Raw genomic sequence first — 14,342 nt, 5'->3', positions numbered from 1 at the left:
TGGCTTTATATTGTGCTATTTGTTTTGGCTAAAGAGCCCACATGTCCCTCTGGATATTTTGGAGATTTGTCACATTTAGGTAACTTATATTCTCTAAAAGTCTCAATTCATTTTTCCAATCAACTTTGCCATGAAGGTTTTGACAGTGTGTGGTCTTCCCCAGGCCTTGTCCACAGCTATCCATAGGTTGATAATAGCAACAGCATTAGACAAAGCTTTGAGAGTCCTCCCCAAGTTATGTCTCTTCTTAGAGGCAGAACATTAACTTGATAAGAGAGCTGGTATTAATGTAATAGGTGGTAAAGTCATTAACTTGGAAATGATTACTCTGAAACTACCATCCGCTAACATATTTACCTGTGGGGAGAAGGTCCTTGCAATTACCATTTTGTCCCTTTGCCTAGAATATGTTATCACCCCTTGTTAAGTCTAAAAAACTCCTACATATACTTCAGGACCCAATTTAGATATTACCTCTGCTGTGAAACCTGTCCTGACTGTCTCAGGCAGTATTCCCATCTTTGTTTCCTCTTGATGCTCGATTCATACCACGATTGTTAGCACTCACTCAGTTTGTGTGATAGTTGGCTGCTTGTATGACTCTCTCCTACCTCACCCTGAGCTCCATGAGAAGAGAACATTTGTCTCAGCCCCAACACAGTGGTCACCACTGAGTAGATGCTCAATAAATATCCGTTGATTGAATCTAAGCATTACTGTCACATAAGCTTAGACTGTGTGATTTCCTTTGAGGAAGAAGAGAATGGTAGGGTGGTAGGATGGTTATCAAAACTTTGGCAAGTGTTGCATTTTGGTTCTGAATGATAGATTATAACAGATTATTTTAGAACTTTATTTTATAAAGGAGCAGGTTAAGGCCCAAGGAAGTGGAGTGACTTGTTCTAGTTCACGTAGTTAGATAGGGACAGATTTAGGATCAGAATCTAGGTCTTCCAGCTCCTAGTGCTTTTCCCCGTTAAATACTCTGTGTCTGAGTAGCTAAATTGGTTACAGCCTATGCTAAAAAAAGTAAAGTCAGGGTCCATCCAGCAGTGAGCCATTAGCTTTGCTGATTGCCATAGACTGTATGTACATGGACGCCAATGTTCCCGTTGGCAATAGGGAAAGCGTATGGCTAATGGAAAAGCAACTCAAAGGATGTGCTTTCTAGGTGGTGGGTCAGGGCACATTCTTCATCTAAGGAGGCTAGTCCGATAGGTACTGGGCGAGTCAATTATCATTGTCCCTTTGCCTTCAGTTATTTCAGATACGCTCTCTGCCACCATGAGTTCCCAGACTCTCAGTAAGGACGAAGGGGAGCCATTAGAACTTACCTGTGAGGCATCCAAAGCCACAGCTCAACATACCCACCTCTCTGTCACCTGGTACCTGATGCAGGATGGGGAAAGGAGCAAAGCCACCAAGATTATTTCCCTCTCCAGAGATTTCATGCTGATCCCTGGGCCCTCGTATACAGAGAGGTTTGCAGCCAGCGATGTGCGGCTTGACAAGCTCGGGGCCACTACCTTCAGGCTGTCCATTGGGAGGCTCCGGCCCTCAGACCAAGGGCAGCTGTTCTGTGAGGCAACTGAATGGATTCAGGATCCGGATGAAACCTGGACTCCCATCGCAAAAAAACAGACAGATCAAACAACTCTGAGGATCCAGCCGGCAGGTAATTATCTTAGGAAATTCGTTCACATGCTGGTAGTGGGTATTTGTGGGATATCTTTTTGTTTTTTTCTAATCTTTCTTTGGATCTGAAAAAAATGGTTTAGAAAGTTTGAGTCAATGTTGTGTTGTTTTTGTCATCTGGGAAGGATAAATAAGGAGAAGGATATCCAGTTGGGCTCTGTCCACAGGAAGTTTTACATGGATAAGATCTCTTGAGTGGTTAGGGTCCACAAGCCATGCAGGCGGATAGTTTTCTTACCGTTCATGCCAGGCTCCGCGTAAGCACTTTATCTCCATTATCTAATTTAGGCCTAACCACCACCCTACGAGGCAGGTAGTCAACTCCCCGTTTTAAAAACAGGGGATCTGAGCCTCAGACACCCTAAATGCTCTGCCTAAGCCCACCAGTTGGTGAGAGAAGACAGGTGTGTGTCCGCAGAGCCCACCCAGCACAGACACCTGGGCCTCAGAGCAGCTCCAGTTTCCACCTGGAAGTCTTGACTGCAATTTCCTTCCGCTTGCCCCGTTTTCCAACTTAGAATGGTGTCACCCTTCACGATCCATTGGCATTTTCATCAAAGCAAGCAGAGAGCCTCGGCTGTGATTTCTGCTTTTCTCTACAGAGGCTTTGGTCCAACAGGAGGAGGTCGCTGAAACCATATGCATCCGTGGCTAAAAGCAGTGGTCCAATGGCGGATCACTGAAGCTTGCTTTCTTTTTTTATGAAGAGTTTTATTCTGTTCAATTAAAAATTGTCCTGTTGGCCTTAAGTGTCCAAGTCACACTCAGTGAGTCCTATGGGGGCACATCATATGTGCTTTCCTTTCTCTCTATTTGAAAACAATTTTTTTTAAATGTAGAACAGTCTTTATTTATTCTTATTTATTTATTCAGACATAAAAATTGTATACATTTAAGGTGTACAAAATTATATAAATATGTATCTAATTTTACATACATATGTATATTGATATGCCTATGTATGCATTGTGAAATGATTATCACAATCAAGCTAATTAACATATCCATCACCTCACATAGTTACCTTGTGTGTGTGTGTGCGTGTGTGTGGTGAGAACACTTAAGATCTACTCTCTTAGCAAATTTCAAGTATATAACACAGTATTATTAACTGTAGTCACCATGCTGTACATTAGATCTCCAGAACTTATTCATTCTGAATAACTGAAACTTTGTACCCTCTGGCCAACAACTCCCCATTTTCCCCCTGACCCCCAGCCCCTGGCAACCACCATTCTACTCTCTACTTCTATGAGTTCAATATTTTTAGATTCCACATGTAAGTGAGATCCGGCAGTATTTGTCTTTCTGTGTCTGGCTTATTTTACGTAGCATGATGTCCTCCAGATTCGCCCATATTATCAAAAATAGCAGGATTTCCTTTTTATGGCTGAATAATATTCCATTGTGCATATATACCACAATTTCTTCATCCATTCATTCATTGACAGACACTTTGTTTCTGTATCTTGGCTATTATGAATAATGAACATGAGAGTGCAGATATCTCTTCAGGATAATGATTTCATTTCCTTTGGATATATACCCAGAAGTGGGATTTCTGGATTACATGGTAGTTTTATTTTTAATTTTTCAGGAACCTCCATACTGTTTTCTGTAATGGCCATACCAATTTATATTCTCACTAACTGTGTAGAAGGGTTCCCTTTTCTCCACATCCTCGCCAACACTTGTTATCTTTTGTCTTTTTGATAATAGCCATTCTAACAGATGTAAGGTGATATCTCATCATGATTTTGATTTGCATTTCCCTGATGATTAGTTCATGTACTTGCTAGCTATTTGTATGTCTTCTTTTAAGAAATGACTGTTTAGAGCCTTTGTCCATTTTTTAATCAAGTTATTTGGTCTTTTGCTATTGAGTTGTGTGAGTTTCTTATATATTTTGGATATTAACTTTTTTTTTTTTTTTTGCTGGGAAAGATTCACCCTGAGCTAATATCTGGTTGCCAATCTTCCTCTCTCTCTTTTTTTTTCCCCTCCCCAAAGCCCCAGTACATAGTTGTATATTCTAGTTGTAAGTCCTTCTAATTCTTCTATGTGAGCCACTGCCACAGCATGGCTTTACTGACAGACAAGTGGTATGGTTCTGTGTTCAGGAACCGAACCCAGGCCACTGAAGCAGAGTACGCTGAACTTTCACCACTAGGCCATCAGGGCTGGCTCTGAATGTTAACTCTTTATCAGATATATGGTTTGCAAATATTTTCTCCCATTTCATAGATTATCTCTTCACTCTGTTGATTGTTTCTTTTGCTGTGCAGAAGCTTTTTTAATTTGCTGCAATCTACTTGTCTCTTTTTGCTTTTGTTGTCTGTGCTTTTGGGGTCATATCCAGAAAATCATTGCCCAAACCAATGTCAAGAAGGTTTTCCCTCTATTTTCTTCTAGTAGTTTTACAGTTTAAGGTCTTATGTTTAAATCTTTAATCCATTTTGAGTTGATGTTTTTATATGGTGTGAGATAAGGGTCCAACTTCATTCTTCTGCATGTGATTATCCAGTTTTCCCAACAACAATTATTGAAGAGACTGTCTTTTCCCTGTTGTGTTCTTGGCAACCTTATTGAAGATCAGTTGATGCAGATGCATGAATTTATTTCTGGGCTCTCTATTCTGTTCCATTCATCTGTGTGTCTGTTTTTATGCCTGTACCATATTGTTTTGATTACTGTAGCTTTGTAATACATTTTGAAATTGGGAAATGTGATACCTCCAGCTCTGTTCTTGCTCAAAATTGCTTTGGCTATTCAGGATCTTCTGTGGTTCCATGTGAATTTTAGGATGGATTTTTTTCTATTTCTGTAAAAAATGCCATTAGAGGAGCTGGCTTGGTGGTGCAGTAGTTAAGTTCACATGCTGTGCTTCGGTGGCCCAGGATTCGCTGGTTCAGATCCTGGGAGCAGACCTACACACCACTTATCAAGCCTTTCTGTGGCAAGCATCCCACATACAAAGTAGAGGAAGATGAGCACAGATGTTAGCTCAGAGACAAGCTTCCACAGCAAAAAGAAGAGGATTGGTGGTGGATTTTAGCTCAGGGCTAGTCTTCCTCAAAAAAAAAAAAAAGCCATTAGAATTTTGATAGGGATTGCCTTGAATCTGTAGATTGCTTTGGGTAGTATGGACATTTTAACAATATTAATTTTTCCAACCTATGAACACAAACATCTTTCCATTTATTTTTGTCATTTTCAATTTCTTTCATCAGTGCCTAATAGTTTTCAGTGTACAGATCATTCACGTCTTTGGTCAAATTTATTCCCAAGTGTTTTCTTCTTTTTGGTGCTATTGTAAATGGGATTGTTTTCTTAACGTTTTTTTTCTGATAGTTCATTGTTTGTGTGTAGAAATGCAACTAATCTTTTTTTGTACATTGATTTTGTATTCTGCAACTTTCCTGAAATCATTTATTAGTTCTAATAATATTTTGTAGAGTCTTTTTGGGTTTCCTTATTATCAGATCATGTTATCTGCAAACAGAGACCATTTTACTTCTTTTTCTCCTGATTTGGATGCCTTTTCTTTCTTTTTCTGGCTAAAACTTCTAGTACTATGTTGAACAGAAGTGGTGAGAGTGAACATCCTTGCCTTGTTCCTGATCTTAGAAGAAGAGCTTATGGCTTTTCACTGTTAAGTATGATGTTAGCTATGGGCTTGTCATATATCACATGTACTTTTTCACTCAGGAAAATTCCTCTGGATATTTTCAGCTCAAAGAGAGAGCAAGAAATCACAATTTACAGCAATTCCACGTAGTATGAAATATTTTATATTTTTATTTAAAAAAATACATCACTGTATAGTGTATACGTCTATGCAGGCATCTTGCTTGATAGAATTGGATTCAGAAGACCCCGTATGCTATTCTTTCTGGGTGATTTAAGGAATGATCAAAGCATTTTCAATTCTAGGCATTTCTCTGGCTTACCTACTCCTCAGAACTGAGCTTCCATATGAAATTCAATCCCTTTGCTATCCTTACAGGGGGTGTCATCGCTCTCTGGTACTGAAAGGACAGGTGCAGTAGCCTCTCTAAATACCTGCCTTGCTTTTGTTTCCCAGTACGAGATTTTCAAGTCAACATTACGACTGAGAGCACATTTACTGAAGGGAATCCCTTAGAACTGGTCTGCCTGGTGGTGGGCAGTGGCCAGGACCCACAGCTTCAGGGCATTTGGTTCTTCAATGGTATTGAAATGGCCCGCATTGATGCCAGTGGAGTTCTGGGCCTGAAGAAAGACTACAAAGAGAGAACAAGTCAAGGACAGCTCCAGGTTTCAAAGTTAAGCCCCAAGGCTTTCTCTCTCAAGATCTTCACTGCGGGCCCAGAGGATGAAGGCACTTACAGATGTGCAGTGGCAGAGGTGACAAGAGCTCTGAGGGGCTCCTGGCAAGTGCTTCAGACAAAGCAGTCACCAGACAGCCAAGTGTACCTGAGGAAGCCAGCAGGTATGTGAAGTCGGGACCAGACACCATGGGGCTGCTTTCAGATCCCCTCCTGTGTTAGGTCAGGATGGCTTTATGGACACGGTGGAGGGCTCTAAGAGTCGGGGGCCCGTCACATCACTTTGAGGTGAACTGGAGTAAAGAAAAGCTCCCAAACCAACTGAATACCTAAATCCTATGCCTGAGCCATCAAATGGGCCCTGACCACGGACACACAACTTTTCTTCTCTAAATCTCAGCTTCCTAAACTGTAAAATAATGGCATACAACTAGACTGTTTATAAGTCCCTTCTTGCTGTCTTAGATTCTTTAATTCCATTTGCTGTGAGTCCTCCTTTTTGTACATTGGGTTTTTCTTCAAGCAGAGAACACCTGTTTTAAAGGAGCCCTCTGTCTTCTTTTGTTCTGTTTGTGATGTGAACAGGTTAAGAGGAAAGGGCTACACTTTGCCTCCTTCCTGGGGAATAAACACCCACATTACAGCCCCCACACCCCCAACATCTTTCAGGCGTCTTTTGTCAATCCTATATTATCTTAAGCTGATATGGGGAATGATACTAAGACTTAATTCTGCATCAAAGCCTGACTCAGAGTAAGAAATGAAGAGGCAAATGATAGTGGGCAGACTCTCCTCCCTGACTTTTGCTGTGATGTGATGAGACACTTCTCCAAATGAGTCTGAGCACCTACAGCGTGAAACTGAAAGGCACTCAGCTCTCGTTTAGTTTATTAAGGTTGAGTGACCGTAAACACGTTTGAATAATCAGTGCTTTTTATGTGGAGAGAAAATAGACAAATCCACCACTAATATTAGGATTCTCTGGGCTGGGTTTTAAATTCAAAGTCTAGAAAGATTAATTGCCCAAAAGCAAAAACAAAAATCAAAAAGAAAGACAAAAACAAACTAAAAATAAAGATATCCTTGTTGCCCTTGCTCATAGCATTGGAGGCATCTCCAAAGGCAGATAAATTTCCCTTTCATGGTGTTCTTCAACACCCCATTTGCTAGGAATGAAGATGTGCAAGCTTTGGCCTAGAGTGGCAAGCTAGGAAGTATGTTGGTGTTAGTTTTCACACTAAACATTTGGTCTAACTTTCTAGGATTTAGGAAAAACTATGTGGGCAGGTTTACATATTTACACAGAGCTGACTCTCTGCTTTGTGCATCTCATTTTCCCCTGGAACATATCTGTGGCCTTTCTTAAGCTTAGTATGTGGGAATGTGTGCCAAAAGAATCTAAGGATGTGCTTCATGGTGCAAAGATCATAGGCCTCTTGATAGAGTGGTCTTCCAAGCTAAAAACAGTTCTTTGCATAGGCTGGAGTCCAAACTGGGCCTAATATGTAGAAACAGAAAAAGTTATCAGCAAATTTATTAAGAATCCTATTGAGCATTCAGTTTTGAAAGTCAAATCATTCCTTGAAGTATGAGCAGAGTTTTATCATTCTATGAATATTTTAAACAGAAGGGGGTACTCCCTACCACTGTGAATGTGTAACTTACACACTCTTACTAAGTTTATTACTTCTTACCAAGAGGCAGTAATGACCACAATGAACTAAGGAAACCTCGTTTTTTAAAAAAAATTGATGTTAGTTGAAACTAATCATAATGGTTATGTTATAGTACTGAGCTTATGAGTGATAATTTCCCTCTAATTTCTAAACTTCCGTTATGAGTCTATTTTTAACTTTAAAAAACTTTAGGTATAATCGTGTCTCTAATACCCAAAATTTGGAAGCAGGTTTGCATATACATATATACATATTTGTAACCTATTTGTGGACCTTAACCTTCATTCTGCCTTTGTAACTTATATAAATATACACATAAAGCAGTGGAAGACTGGACTGCTTCCTCAGCAGGGAACCACGATTTGCAAATTCACTTAGATCCTATTTAGATTTCTAATGCCTGATCTATTTGTTTTTCTCTTTTGGCTTTGAACTACCTCTGCTTTCGCTAAATGCCTGTCGTTACATACTAATGCTAATAGCTAACCTTTACTGGGTACTTTCCCTTGTCAGCCAGGCTAAGCCCTTTGCATGTGCCATTCATTTAGTTCTTTCAACAACGCAAGAAGGTGAGTGCTGTTTATTAACCCCATATTTACAGGAAAGAAAATTGAGGCTCAGAGAGGTCAGGATAGTTCTGACTCCAGGGACCTTGGCCTTAAGCATGAGGATGGGCTGCCTAGGATGTATGAGCTCCTGAGGTGTCTTTGCATTGCCCACAAAGCACCAAGGACAAGGCCTTGCACAGGAAGTGTCTGTTGAATGAATGTCTGCATTTCTACACATCTTGGATTTCCCATCTGGGAGCCAGATTTACATTTATAGATTTACATTGTGGTTCAGATATAAGATGGGTCTCCCTTCAACCAACAACATATATATATGAATGAATATATGATTTGAAAAAGAGAAAAAGAAATATGTACATGTATTTTCCTCCAAGTAATTGTTTTTAATGGTAGTATTTTAAACAGAAATCTAATTAATAATACTCCTTCCCTGTTCAGAATACACACTAATTAGGGAAAGATAGGGAGAGGAAGGTCGTTTTGAACTGTGGAAGTCTGAATTCCAAAAAAACTAAACATTTAAATAAACACAGCTTCACTACTTTCAGGCTCATACATCCACCCTAATTAATCTAACAAAATATTACCAGATGTTTTTCCAACTAGATGTTCTTAAGGAAGGGCTGATTTAACAAATCACTAAAAATAAGGGCAAATTATAAATTAAGTGTAAATAGATTCTCCTGTTAGTCCTGGTAGTCTTTCTCTGTTTTGCCTCCACTATTTAAGTGTTTAGCAAATCTTTGTTCTGGGGATAGTTTAGGAGTAAAAAGCCTGATCTCATTTGTCACAAACTAGTCATGTCCTAATTAATGAGATTTCATTGTGTTTTAGAAAAAATTTCACTTACTCGAAATACTTTTTTCTTCTAAAATCTGTAATCCACAGCACGAAGTGTGGTCGTGTCTACCAAGAACAAGCAGCCAGTAGTGTGGGAAGGAGAGGCGTTAACCCTCTTCTGCAAGGCAGATGGAGCAGAAAGTCTCCTGTCTGTGAAGTGGTGGCACATCCCGCAAGACCAGACCCAGCCAGAGTTTGTGGCTGGCATGGAGCAGGATGGCACCGTGCAGCTGAGTGCCTCCAATGGGGAACTCAATAACCACAGCAACACAAGGCTAGAGAAAATGAACTGGGCCACCTTCCAACTGGAGATCACCTCCACCACTGTCACAGACAGCGGCACCTATGAGTGCATGGTGTCTGAGAGGACCCGGAACCAGGCCAGAGATCTGAGCTGGACTCAGAAGATGTCAGTCACTGTCAAATCTCTGGGTAAGTGTCAAAGAAATCCTTTTCTGAGCTTACATATCATCCGCACCTTCCTTTTGCTCTGGAATGCAGTGGAGTTTGATTGCGTGTGATCCTGAATCCTCTAGTTATGGTATGGGTACCCTAGGACATGGAGCATAGTCTCTGGCTACCATGTCTGTCAACTAATCTCTAAAGTTTATTCATCTTTATAAAGATCATATTTAGGGTACAATTTGTAAGTTGTTATTCAGGGCTAAAAACAAAATCCTGTGAATTGGAGTAGACTTATAGGAGAGAGATGCTGAATGGAGCTGAGCCTCACACATTCAGGCTTTTGACAGCCGGAGCCCTGGGATTGCAGAGTCTCTTCTTGCATGTGCAAAACAGTGATACTGAACCCGTGAGTGGGGGAAAAGGAAGGAGGCCGGCCACTGGGGCTGGGCAGCGCTCCACCCACCCAGCAGCAGCTGTCTACGCAGCAGAGTGGAGAAACAATGCCTGTTTGTTGTTGCTGCTGAAAATACTCTTAGAAGAGGGTCAACTTTGGGAAACGGAGGTCAGAATTCAGGACAGACTGTACTGTGAATCAACTTCCACCCCAAAATATTTGATACTCCCAATGTACGAATGCATGGTTCAGTATGAAGTAGTGACTAAGAAAACTTGGAGTACTGTACTTTGATTTGATAAACATCCTAGAAATTATGTTTTACATTTCTGCCCACAGAGTCAAGTCTACAGGTTAATCTGATGAGCCGTCGACCACAAGTGAAATTAAGCAATACCTTTGACCTGTCCTGCATAGTGCAGGCTGACTACTCTGACCTCAAGGTACCGCTCACTGTGATATGGCAGTTCCAGCCAGCTAGATCCCAAGTCTTTCATCAGCTTATTCAAATCACCCATAATGGCACTATTGAATGGGGGGATTTCCTATCCCAGTTCCAAAAGAAGACAAAGGTTTCACAGTCTTCATTTCGTTCTCAACTCCTAATCTATGATGCCACTGAGGAAGAAGCAGGAGTTTATCAGTGTAAAGTAGAAGTTTATGACAGAAATTCCCTACACACAAACAGCCCCGCAAGGGCTTCTGCCATCTCTTCCCCACTGAGGATAGCTGTCACTTTACCAGGTAAACACTACTTGAAATTAATCCCTGCTGTTCTTTTTTTAAAACACTTTTCCCATTTTGGATAAATTATAGAATTAAAGCATAAAATACCTTCCCCTCATGTTTGTACTATATAAGTAAGCACCATATATATCCATAAGTGATATCCAGGCTAGTGTTAAGTTAGTATGCATGGGATGGCCATACTGGTTGTTAAAACATTGAAATACTTCCATACTGGTTAATAATAACTGTTGCTCCACAATCCTTCCCCATATTCCCATAAGTCTCCACTACGCAGCAGCTAAAGGGTACCACATGGCACAGCAGAGGGCCTCTAGGACCAGCGCCAGTGGTGAGGCATTCTTTCGGATTGGTCACTGCCCATGCCTTACGAGTCGTTAAATGTTTGGAATGTCTATCCATACCCTAGTGGCATGGATAATGTAAATGCCATTAGCATACATTTATCCACTTATTTTAATATGTCTATGTATAAAAGTTAGAGAATTTATGATTATAGTCAAATATAATTTACCTTGTCAATTGGTAATAGAGCATGGAGGTTAAAAGTAAGACAACCTGTGCAAAGTTCTGCTGCATCCTCTATCTTCTTTCCTGACATCCATTCTCTTAGGGCAGAGTGTTCAAGAGCCTTTGAAGTCATTTATATCTGACAAGCCCTAGATAGCAGCATAGCTTTAGACAAGTCACTTAATTTGTCCAAGCTTAGTTACCTCATCTATAAATTGCTGATGTGCAATTTAAAGGTGGTGACATAGATAATGTACCTAGTAGAATACTTGACACACCAAGGAGGTGCTCAAAGATGGTCACTGTCATTATTCTCTCTGCTCTGGAACAATATTTTTGACAATAGTATTGATCTTCTTTTTGATTAACTTATGCCTTAATGTATTTGCCCTTTATGTGGCATTTGAGATTGTTGGCCCAGTCCTTTCTTCTTGAAACTTCTTGTTTCCTTGGCCTCGTGACACAAGATTTTCTTGGTTTCCTTCTTAACACTGTGACTGCCCCTTTTCATTCTCTTTTGCAGAATTCTTCTCCTCTGCTGGTTCATTCCTGTGCATTTCATCTTCGGTCTGCTCTCTTCTCATTCTATACAGTCTCCTGAAGTAGGTTTATTCCTACCCACAGATTCAACCTATGCTGACAACTCCCAAATCCATTATCCTGAAACACTTTTCTGATCTCCAGACTCATCTATGCAACTGTCTCCAAGACATGTCTACACTCAATATGTCAAAACATAAACGCACCATTATTATCCCTCCAAAGCTACTCCTCCTATATTGTTCTCTATGTTCCTACCATCCACAGTGACCCAAGTGGGAAAATTGGTGCATCTACAGCTCCTCCACGTCCACCTCATGTCCATACTCCAGTGGCATGGCATGCAAGGTCCTTTATAATCTGGTACATTTATGTCTTTCCAGCATCATCTCCTTTCACACACCATCTTGAATTTGAGCTCCAGTCACACTGATCTACTTACAGTTCCTCAAATACTCTATGTTCTCTCTCACTTTCAAAGTCTCTGTCCAAGTTGCTTCTTTTGTGTGGAATTCCTTAACCCCTTCTCCGTCAGACTAATTCCTGTTAACCCTTACGGCTTCACTTAGGCATATCTCCTCCAGGGAGCCTCCTCTCACTCCTGTACTTGAGCAAGTACCCCTGCTGTGTGCTCTGATAGCCACTTTGCATACTTCTGTCTCACTTGGGTGACACAATCCTGTAATCTCTAAGCCTGTGTCCTTGTACTAGTCTCTCCATCTAGACTGTGAACTTATTGAAAGGAAGTATCCAAGAGCCTGGAATAGTCTGTCACATAACATACTATGTGCTTAATAAATGTTTGTTGAGGGAAGAGTAGAGGGACCTACTGGTAACATCAATAAGCAGTTCCAAAAGTAGAATTGGTGATATCAGTAAGAAGTTAGAATAAGATTTGGAAGCCAGGTTTTATCATTCATCTTTGTGACAAAGCAGAAAAGCTGCTGGGGTTAAAGTTTAGTTGACTCCTTATCCATACAATATTCCCGCAGTTGAGTGGCTGCAAAGAGACATACAATTTTAATAGCCCACGTATGACTTCCCCTTGTTTACCCACGTTTGAAGGTGGATACAGACTTTGGCAAATTGTGAATCCAGGAGTACTCAGGAGAGTGAACACACAGACAAACATTAATAGGGTTACTTTCTCTCAATTTGATTTATGAAATGCTACAGAAGTGAAGGTGTCTATGCTTAAATACTGGAGCACTATCGTGTGGAAGAGATTAGGCTTTTCTGTATAATACTTCCTCCAGGCACCACCCCTCTGCCCCGCCCATCCCACTTCCCTGGGCAAGGGTAGAACAAGGCAGTGGGTAGAAATTATGGAGAGGTAAAATTCAACTCGATATCAGAAAGAACGCTCAGTGGCAGAGCTATCCAAAGATGGAATGGCCACTTTGTCAGACAGTGAGTTGTTCAGAGGCTGAATGAGCAGTTAGTGGGGCTGCTGGAGAGAGAGTTCACATATCTGATGGATGTAGGAGGTATTGCCCTAGTTGATCTAATGTCCCTTCTTCCTGAAAATTCTGTTTTTCTGGAAAGTAACAAAAGTGTTTCCATTCTTTTAATTTAGAGAGCAAGCTAAAAGTGAATTCAAGCAGTCAAGTCCGGGAGATCTCCATCAGCTCCAACACTGACATAGAATGTAGCATCCTGTCCCAGTCCACAGGAAACCTTCAGTTAGCTGTTATTTGGTACTTCTCTCCCATTTCCACTAATGCATCCTGGCTAAGGATCTTGGAAATGGACCGAACCAGTGTTGTAAAATATGGGGATGAATTTCAAACCCCACGGAAAAAACGAAAATTCCATGCCGAGAAAGTTTCCAAAGACTTGTTTCAGCTACACATTCTGAGTATGGAAGACAGTGATCAGGGCAAATATCACTGTGCTGTGGAGGAATGGCTCTTGTCTACAAATGGTGCTTGGAACCAGATTGGAGAAAAGAAGTCAGGTCTAACAGAGTTGAAACTCAGACTCACAGGTAAGTCTTGTGAATGTGTTCTCACATGTATTTCCACAGGGTTGCCATCTTCTCTTGGGCAGCTGTTCTATGAAGTGACTATGTGAAGGTAAAAATGTGACCTAGAGTCACAAGAATAGTGTCCACCCTCACAATGACTGCAGGACTTGGTAGCCGACCAGAGGTGGCAGGGGTCACTTGAGGTGGATCAGTCTGAGGTTTCGAGGAGCTTGGAGGGGAAGAAGATCCCTTTGATTGGTTTGCTCATCAGCCGGCAGCCTAGTGTGCGCAGTACCCAGGGCGCCGTATCTCCAGATCTCTATAATAACAAGCTGTGTCATTCCAGTGGGGCTCTACTGGAATTTGGCAGAGAAAGAGTAATATGAAGCATATTTCTCCCACTGTGAACAGAAACTGTACCACTCTACAGGGATGTGTGGAGAAATTGCTTTTCAATATTTGGCTGCCTAAACATAAGGCAAATAAGAGTAGTTAACTGTTGGAATGGCTTACTGAGGGAATCTCCTCTTTCTCAGGAGATCTGTGGAAATGGAATGGAAGCTCCATTCATCTGCACTGGTCTAACAGAGCTGCGGTCTAAATGTGGGCAGGGTTGATTAGATCTCTCAGTGTTAGTTAGGTCACCTCCAATGTTGATTAAAATTAAATGAATGTCACAGTTAAGGTTCAGGA

The 14,342-nt window shown here is 41.0% G+C and overlaps 1 protein-coding gene across 3 annotated transcripts in view; it reads left to right on the top strand.

The window, feature by feature from the left end:
* Positions 1–14,342, top strand: part of CD101 (CD101 molecule) — a 31,044-nt gene that overhangs the window by 6,057 nt on the left and 10,645 nt on the right. For all 3 annotated transcript variants that reach the window (XM_001496566.6, XM_014740202.3, XM_023641344.2), the window contains 5 exons: positions 1,259–1,675; positions 5,780–6,166; positions 9,136–9,519; positions 10,226–10,630; positions 13,260–13,670. In XM_001496566.6, the coding sequence (XP_001496616.2) occupies positions 1,259–1,675; positions 5,780–6,166; positions 9,136–9,519; positions 10,226–10,630; positions 13,260–13,670 (2,004 nt within the window). The remainder of the gene's footprint in view (positions 1–1,258; positions 1,676–5,779; positions 6,167–9,135; positions 9,520–10,225; positions 10,631–13,259; positions 13,671–14,342) is intronic.

Source organism: Equus caballus, chromosome 5 (genome assembly GCF_041296265.1).
Source record: "Equus caballus isolate H_3958 breed thoroughbred chromosome 5, TB-T2T, whole genome shotgun sequence".
In the NCBI taxonomy this organism is placed as follows: domain Eukaryota; kingdom Metazoa; phylum Chordata; class Mammalia; order Perissodactyla; family Equidae; genus Equus; species Equus caballus.
Note: the sequence above shows the minus strand (reverse complement) of the source record. Positions and strands in the feature narration are given on the sequence as shown.